We start from the raw sequence: 9063 nt of genomic DNA on the forward strand, positions 1-9063 counted from the left end.
TAAGCCACGTAGAGCTCGTTCATCACCGGGCTTCTCCCTCGTTCGCTTATTGTTGGTCGCGACCCGGCTCTCCAAGAAAGCGTCAGCTTGACCGAGCTTCGCAGATAATCCTCTCAGCCTACCCGAGATAAGTTTTTTTTCCTTCGGATCGTGCTGTTCTCCCACGACATCCAACAATGTATCAGTCACGAGCAACTCTTCCACATGGGTCGAGAGAGTTGTAAGTAGATCGGTGTTTCCAGTCCGCGGCTTCTCGAGGCAGAGGACGAGCCCTGTGAACCTCCGACTGAATACAAAAAGCCTTTGTGTCCACTCCTGTGAGAGAATATTCTATCCGCACTCTCTCATTTTTATCGATAGTGGCTCACCTACGCATTGACAATTTATGGTAGCCAAGAAATATTTCATTAGGATATCCTGGAGCGTCCATTGAATAATTCATCTTGGCGGAATGACCAAGCGCCGCCAAACTGAGACACCTGCCGGCCCCCGACTCGATATACCACCGCCGACTCAAACGACTCGGAGCGGACTCTGGCGAATTCTATACATAATAAACCGCGGCAGCCCCGCGTCGCAGATTATTATTGACCTACAAGTCTCGGATCGGGAAAGAAAGTGAATAGACAGATTGCCTTGGTGATGGCCTCGAGGAAATTGAAACTTCAGATCCGACTGGGAGCACAGGCTGCTGCCCTCAATTACCCGGCTGTGGGAGGAGGCGACCGTTTGGGACGGGATCTCTACGACAGCCTCTGAAAACGAAGCGAGAGGATTTCGACGACGGCTCCCGACGAGTGTTCCCCTCCGATCCTCTCCTGACTTCTGAATCCATGGAGATGTTCGGAGGTTCACATGAACGAGGGGAAAGATTATTCCGCGTTTCCAAGGTCAGCTCGATCCTGCGGCGGCGTCCCGGTTCGAGTCTTCTCCGGAGAATTCCTCGGTTGCCTCGAGCGATTCGGCTACCCGTGGTGTGAATGCTCCCCATCGTCGAAGACAGGATGGAGGATGAAATGACTCTGTGAACTCGGAGTTCTACCCCGTCGACTCAATGGGCTCCGAAGAGATTCGAGTCCCAATTGAAATCCCATACGGAGACTGAGCATCAATACAATTATCAACATTCGAGTTGGCCCCCGGGGAGGCAGCTTCCTGAAGGTTTCAGTCAACAACGAAAACAGGTGAGTTTTTCGATCGCCCGAATTCTGTTTAGGCGAAGGCAGAATTGGGCGGTTCGGCACACATTAATCAATGCAGGATAATGCATCGATCGCTCGAGCAGATCGATTTGTCGACTGCGCGCATTTGTTTTGCGAGTCGTCTCAGGCGGATAGCAGATTGAGCAGGGCCTAATATCCGCAAATATTCGCTCGAGGTCTCCGAAAAAATGTAGGTGTTCCATCAAATGAGCATAACGGAAGAATATTTTCAGTAGCGCCGACTGCCACGATACTGACAGAGGACCCTGAATCGCCGAGCTTAGCGACGCGTCGCCTGGATGATTCCGATCGAGTGTGAGTGATATGAGCCCTGACGCTCAGGATCACCAATGAGGAACCCATGCAGCGGGTCGTGTCCCGCTCAGTTCGCCAAAATCATATTCCTCACCATATCGCATGAAAGTTCTGGTCCGAAGACTGAGCGCTCAGAGATAAAATAATTATTACCAAGATGAAAAGATTTGGTAGTGGCCCGAATCGGCGGAACTCGTGCCTCACCCTTCGATAGATTTATTTCGTTTTCCATGTCTGACGATCTTCTCTGTGACACCCAGTAGAGAAGGGGGCGTTTCATCTTCTGATAATATTCGACTTTTATTCACGATTTCATCGCAATCATAGCGGTCGCCCGCGGAATCCCAGCTTCGAAGAGCAAGTCCACTCATAATATGTTCCAACAAATCGGGATCCGCGTCGCCGATCCCCGCAATTATCAAGAATGTACATCGACTCGTTCAGGACTATGTTTATCATTCCGACGCCAGAAATTTCCGAATACACGTTTGACCTTATGAAATATCTCGGATCCTCACATGGCGAGTCCACATACTCCTTCCACCTACTGGCGTTCGCATCAGCTGACCCAGACATTGTATAAGACTCAACTTCGGAGATAATTTCGAAACTTCTCAGACTAGAACCATCACGAATGCAACCGAAGATGGCGATATGCGATGAAATGAACGATTGGAAATATCCCTCTTTCTGGTGAATATTAACAGTGGGAATCGACCTGTAAGGGTAATGGCAAGAAGCATCAGTATTATGGAGAGCTATCAGTGGATTCGCGCCCCAAATCGATCTTGGTGGAGAATTCAAAAAAGCTGATTCGGAAAATAGAGTATGGATGGGGTCGCTCATCGGACTAAGGGGGAATGTAGGGATAGGATCGATACGGAAACTCACCCTCACAACAATTTAAATCTAAACCGGGTCCTCACGGGTCCTGTACATGGATCACAGATTCAAAGCGGTTTCAGCCGCTCAGTCGGCGGAGTACCGACCAAATGCGCTATGCAACATTAACGGCTTCCTCGTGTTCTGTTTCGTATTCACGTTCGTCTCCTAAACCTTCGTCAGGACTGTCCCTGGATTGTCTTTCCAGATTATGGAGAGGATTAGCTTGAACATTAGCCACAACCCGAGCGCTGACCTGAGGCGCGCCGTGCTTGCCTCCGTTATGTTGATGATTATGATGCAACGCCTGCTGCTGCTGCTGTTGTTGTTGTTCCTGCTGCTGCTGGTGATGATGAAGGGTGTGCTGCTGTTGGAGCAACGGCTGCTGCTTCTGCTGAACTTTGAGAGCGACGTATTCATCAGGGTAATCTTTGGCACATTGAGGAGCAGGGGGCGGAACGTCTTCATTCGCTTCTTCCGGAACCACCTCCGGTTTCGGCGATGACGGCTGTTTCTGACGATTGCGGAGGTTCAGGTTCTCGATTACCCGATTGGCGATTTTTTCCTCGAGCTCCGAGGCGATTGCGTTCACTAGACTAGCGTTATTCTTCTCGAAAGACGAGAGCTTCACCGACGACGGGCTCATCGACCTCAGCGTTTCGACACCGGTCACTGGACATCCGCTCGAGCTCGAGGGCTCTTTAGCCGTCCGACCAGGAGCCGAAATCATCTGCATACTGTCAGATGCCGAGGTGGTGCTGGAAGCGATGCCGGAACTGCTTCCAGGCGCCGACTCATTACTGCTTATGACGTGCCTCTCGGAAGGAGAACAGCTGCCGAGCTCCGTGAAGGGCTTGGCAGCCGAGTTGACCAGATCCACTCCGACATGATTGTCTTTGCCCAGCGAGACCATCGTTTCGTAGCTTGCTTTGGCTTTGAGGTTTTCGAGGCTCGCCTTACTTGACTTGGCTCCTCGACTACTCGATTCGTGGTTGGTCCCGTTGCTCGCCGAAGGATACTTGCGTCGGGAGCCGTCGTGCGCGGCCGACGCGGCCCTTTCTTCGCAGTATCTCGCATATTGCTGCATCACCATATAAACAGCACCTACCAGCACAATAATGGTCAACAGAAAGCCCAGTATCACACCGACGATTTCGGCAGCTGTCAACGTTCCGAACTCTTCTCTAGGCTGGACGAAGAGCGTGGACATGGCCGAAACGTTACCGGCACGATTCGACGCTGAGCAAAGATACGTGCCGCTGTCCTTCATGAAAACATTAACAATTGTGAGCACGCTGGTCTTCAAACGTCTCAGCGACTCTTCCTCGTGAATGACGTACAGCTGACGACCGAATGAAATGACGGACATGTTTCGTATTGGGCGTCCGTTTATCGACCACTGAATCGACGTCGACGACGGCGGTGTCGAGTCGACCTCGCAGCGTAGAGTTGCGTTCTCCAGTTCGACGGCGGTCGCCGACGCATCGATTGAAGAAACTTCCGGCGCACAGGCGAAGTCGTCCATGTCGAGCGCACTCCAGGAAATCCCTGCAATACGGAGCAACATTCGCTTGAGCCTCAGTCGGTCGGTGCATATAATGCCCGCGGTCGACTGTCGGGAATCCCGTCCCCGAGCTCGTCCGCCTACCCGTCGACGTCGACAACCGCGTCCTCTGGGACCCGGGGATCCGCACGCAAAGACGACCGAATACGAACCTTGAAGTCGGCTCGGACTCGCGCACTTCGGCGGGGCCGACAATGGCATATTGTTGTCGATCATCCACTGTCGAACTTGACGCATTTCGCAGTCACAGACCCATGGATTTTCCTGAAAGGAGCGCGCAATTGTTGAGTTTAGCCTCGGAATATCGGGAATAAGTGACATCTGCATTCCGGAGGTGGGTGCGGTCCGCGCCCACAGTCGATTCCCGGGCTGTTGCGAGCGGTAAATATTTGCTGAGTTGCCTGTCGGCAAAGCAATCGTTGGACCGAACGGTCCCGAGCGCTCACCTCGAGGTTGACTCCGTACAGCTGGGGCGGAAGGTGGTCGGTGAGAGCCGCCGAAGGAATACGGGTCAGCAGGTTATGGGCCATCCTGAGAAATTCCAGACCTCGCAGCCCGCGGAAAGCCATTGTTTCAATCGAGTGCAGCTGACAGAAGTTCAATTCCAAGGTTCCCAAGCGGATAAGACCCTGCGGAAAATCGGTGCGTATCGGAGAAAGAGCTTCACCGAAAGGCGCGGAACACGGCGCCGGCGTACCTTCGGGACACCGGAGCAAAGATCGAATCATGAAGTCAACGAGAGACCGGAAGGAAAACCCGAAGAGAAAATTACGGAGCGGAAACATCCTGTGAAGGAAGTAAAGAGTCGCTTCCGAAGCGAAAATATCCGATTGGGACTCACGCGGAACGCATCGTCGTGAAGGACCTGTATGGGGTTATGGCTGAGCGAGAGTCTCCGGAGAGCCGAACAATCGGATAGAGCTCTCGTGGGAACAGACGTGAGATCGTTACCGCTCAAGTCTAATTCCACGAGGTTTGTTAGAAGATGGAAAGCGTCGTCTGCGATTTGAGAGATGTGACATCGGGACGCATAAATCCTCTGCAGGTTTGAGTACGATTTCGAATAAAATTCTCGAGATTTGAGCGACTGTAGAGGATTTGCCGAGATGTTGAGCACCTGCAAAAAGAGGGTTTTCCGTCCTGGGAGTCGCAATCGCATCGAGCGAGTCGCGTCACGGTCCCCTGCCGAACCCTGAGACGAGAATGATCGGTATCGGGAATGAAGAACCAAAGAACTAACCTGAGTTTCGACGTTCAGACCGTCGGGGACGGACTCTAGTTGTTGGTGTCCGCATTCTGCGGTTTGTTTCCCGCTGGACCATTTGCAGGTACAGCCCTTCGCGCATTCTTCGTCAGTGTAGGCTGGTAGCGCTATCGAGGTCGTCTCGCCGGTCAACAGCAAGACGCCCAGCACTTGAAGCAGTGCCCACCAGCTAGGCATCGTGGTCACATCACTCAATGCTTAGGGCTGTCATCTGACGACGTACTCTGGAATCGGAGGAAATTCAAATTACACAGCACTCGATAGATCTGCCCCAAAGCTAGGTGGGTAGTAATTCCTTGCAGCACGCATATACGAGTGAAGTGCCTCAAGTACAGAGAGCAGAGAACTCCGCTCGTCTGTCAAGAAGTCGATATCGGTTGCGATGTTGATCCGTGAACACTGCGCGCGCCTTTCCAAGGACTCTCTGTGTATGTACTAGTGATCAGCATCGTTTTTATCCGAATGGCCTGGACGGAAGTATTTTGCGTCCGATAATTGGGGATTTTTCCCTGTCTGGGAAAGAACGCATCGCGGGTAGATCCTCCCCGTTCCACACGGCCTACAGTGATATTCTGGCGCAGCAGAAATCAATGAGAAACACATCTCGGGGTTTAAGCTAGATGGCTGACTGAAATTCCTCGAGGGACTCGCCAGAGCTCATCCTCGAAGCGAGAGGCATCTCGAGTGCACATTTTCTGGAGTCTAATTCCGGAAACTGATAGGGCGACGAAGATTCGGAAATGTCCGATGCTCGCCCACACTGCGCGCGGAGCAGGATTATCCCAAGTATCGATCGAGATCCGCGGTAGGTATCGGAGATTGAGATGCTTCGCATCCGAAGCTCCGCACCCTTATCGTTTAATCAATAGTAATAACCCCGTATCGATTAATCAAACGCATGATTCATAGACGGCGGAAGTACGAGCATCTGAGGGGCTTCGAGCTGTCTACAAGTCGGAGCACGTCCGGATCGTTCACCCTTCGGGAACTTCGACGAAGACCGCTCTTGAAGCAGCGTGTAATATGTTGCGTCACGGACCCGCGCAGCTCCTGTCGCCCTCGTTGGCCCCTCGTTGCTCCTATTTCCCTAGCTCACACTAAACTCTTCTCGCATTAGAGCGGCTGAGCTTCCCGAAGGCTGGGAAAAACAGCGAAAAGAGTGCACAACTAATTGTGTTATCCTGGAAGCCATGAAACTCTTGGAACAGCTAGGGAATACACGTTTGCATCCGAACAAACTTGCTCACCGACGGCACTCCCCTGCTACATATACGGAGCTGACATCCGTTCCCCATTTGTCGTCTCCCTCCAATCAACGCCAGCATCGACATTCGGTCCGTCAATCTCGCTCATGTTGATCCCCTCGGTTTCGACCCGTAGGACTTGGAAGTTCTCTGACCCACTTGGCGACGCGACGGCGCGAAACGCCCAGAGTCTTGAGTAGAATGAACCTTCAACCGAGCTGAGCATCAAGTCTCTTCGGCGGAGATTCGGAATTCCTAGAGGGCGCGGATGGACAGGCACGAAATCGTATCCTGATCCTGTCTTCTCAAAAGATGTCCCGGAATCGAGATCGGATGCGTCATCCGAAGACGGTTTCGTGTCCCTGTGGAGCTCGCTACGGGAGTCGTCGAGCATGGGATCAGAGAGGAGATATAAGATTCTAACGGAGTTCATCTCGCGCAGTCAGGCTCTTAACTCGGCGAGAATCAAGCGATGTGGAGAACTCACGCCCCGCCTTCGCCCCCTATTGCCAGGATCACGGATTTGAGAACAGATCTACGGAGCCGTTTATGGACTCGATCGGATCATGGTCTCCCGAGCACGTTTGAGAGCGCAATTAGTGCACGTTTCGAGTACATCCTACGCTTCTGGTAGCTTATCCAATCATTCAACCTCGATCATCTTTACGCTCAGTTCTATCTTGGGAGAATCTGGGAGATGGAGCCCGTCAGAAGTCTCTCTCGGGCCGCAGCCGCATCCATTAGGGAGATCTGCTAGGCAGCGATTCCGCAGCCACGAGTCGATGTGGCGGGATCTGCACGAGCACGACGTTTAGCTTCGCCCGAGAGGTTCCGGAGATTCGCTGGCGAGCTCCTCTGATCCGAGCCAAAAATCGAGCGGGCATAAATCTCGACGAGATTACAACTCTTCCGTCTTGGCGCGCCGGACCGCCGCCACCGCCGACGCCCCACAGGCGAACGTACCGTGCTCTGCCGTCGATTCCGCAGCTACGTCTCGTTACGTTCTTGAGACTCCCTTCTCTCCTCCGTAGGACTCCGATCGCTTTCGGTGATTACTCGAAGCTCAGTTTCCATGCTCGGGTTTGATTCGTTTTTTTTCCCGCGGTCATCGTCCATCATCCGGGTGGATGTCTGAGCGTAAGGATTCTATAGTCATCGGTGGGAGTCAATCGGTAACTCACAGCAAGCACCTCGGAATGTCCGGAACATACCGATTCCGCCCTCCCCGATTCGGCCGATTGGAGGAGCTCATCGACAAGTATTGCGATCTCCCTGGATAGACCGAGGGGATAAATAAGATCGGACCGATGAGCAAACTCCAGGATAGATCAGCTGCTCGCGCATCGAGTCTCGATACGAATTACACGGATGCTGATGAAATCGATGTGTCCATCGCTGATTCCTCGGCATGTGCGGACACGAACAATGGCCTGATGTCGAGGGACGGAACGAGTTCTCGAACGGAAATGCGTCGAGTAGCATTTCGAGTGACCGTCGTCGTCGAGAGTCGCGACTCGGCCCCGGACGATTCGGAGGAAGCCAGTGAAGAAAGTAGGGAAAGAGCTTTTTGCGGCGGCGTATCGAGGTTGGCCATCGCGGCCGCTTCTCTCACGTCCTCGTCTCGTATTTGTTTGCCGAGCGCAAATACGCACCGCTCCGACCACGGGTTAGAGGGCTCATCGCTCTTTTCCGCTTCGATTTCCGGCCTTTGCTCTCTCGGCATTGTTTTTTTCGCTTACTCCTCCACCACCAGCTTTTTTCCCTTTGGAATTCTGGCTCACTTGCCTCGACCCCTCTTCGCGTATCGGAATGATTCGCGAGATCAGGATTGGCATCGATGACCCGTCTGGATAGAGAAACCCGGAACGAGGTCTCGCGGCGAGAACGCCGTGCTCGAGTGCTTCGACAAATACCCCGTCCTCTCTCGCGTCCTGGCTCTTTTCTGACATAGTGCCACGTCCCTCGGTCTCGGAGGCACCGAAGACAACGCCATGGTGTGTTTCACGCTTTGACACAGCTCTGACGAGCGAGGCTCTGCGTTTCTGCCGCCGCTGTCGGAGCTCAATGGAGTGGAAACGGAAAACATGCTCACCACGAAACTTGGCGTCTCCAAGAGTCCCTCGTCTCAGGCGCGAGACGTCCGAGATTCGGATCTAATGAGCCCGAAATTGCACGGGACCCGTACATTGGCGAGAAGTTCGCTTCCGTATCCCGAGACGAAGTGCAAGGTCCGCACAAGCTCGGCGGCTTCTCGAGCCTAAGAAATCAAATAATCGAAGTGAGTTGCAGAAAAAGCGAAAAAAAACAGGTGCGATTCCGTGCAATATCGGAGCCTCACTTCTCAGGCTTCTGGATGAAAGCACACGGAAACCGCTGGTCTCGGCCAGTGCTCTCGATCGGATCAATATTCTGGCGGGCTCCGAAAACCGCCGGTGCTCTGCGTGCCCGCAAAACGTATCGTTCGAAAGTTTGTAGCGAGGCGTGCGTCGTTTGACGCTCGAAACTGCGGCCACCCGGTCATCCTGTCGTTTGGTCGCGGATGTCCCGTGGCGAGACGCATGACACCACGTAGCGGACATCACAATCTATTTG

At 53.1% G+C, this 9063-nt stretch overlaps 1 protein-coding gene across 1 annotated transcript; it reads right to left on the reverse strand.

The window, feature by feature from the left end:
* Positions 1-2514: 2514 nt before the first annotated feature.
* LOC100906421 (leucine-rich repeat-containing protein 4C-like) lies at positions 2515-5404 on the reverse strand. The gene is made up of 6 exons (XM_029112348.1): positions 5204-5404; positions 4805-5080; positions 4410-4592; positions 4116-4227; positions 2800-3947; positions 2515-2655 (listed from the first exon to the last, which is right to left on the reverse strand). The coding sequence occupies exons 1-6, from the start codon at positions 5402-5404 to the stop codon at positions 2515-2517; spliced, it is 2061 nt and encodes a 686-aa protein (XP_028968181.1).
* Between the last annotated feature and the right edge of the window lie 3659 nt (positions 5405-9063).

The sequence above is a fragment of the Galendromus occidentalis genome, unplaced genomic scaffold (assembly GCF_000255335.2).
Source record: "Galendromus occidentalis unplaced genomic scaffold, Mocc_1.1 scf7180000077496, whole genome shotgun sequence".
In the NCBI taxonomy this organism is placed as follows: Eukaryota; Metazoa; Arthropoda; class Arachnida; order Mesostigmata; family Phytoseiidae; genus Galendromus; species Galendromus occidentalis.

Bases quoted from the DNA above. Each gene is read 5' to 3' on its own strand.
- LOC100906421 (XM_029112348.1), bottom strand. From the start codon at position 5,404: ATGCCTAGCTGGTGGGCACTGCTTCAAGTGCTGGGCGTCTTGCTGTTG. The intron at 5,081-5,203 runs GTTAGTTCTTTG...CTCTTTTTGCAG, and splicing joins GTCTGAACGTCGAAACTCAG to GTGCTCAACATCTCGGCAAA. The intron at 3,948-4,115 runs GTTCGTATTCGG...TCCGTATTGCAG, and splicing joins GAGTCCGAGCCGACTTCAAG to GGATTTCCTGGAGTGCGCTC.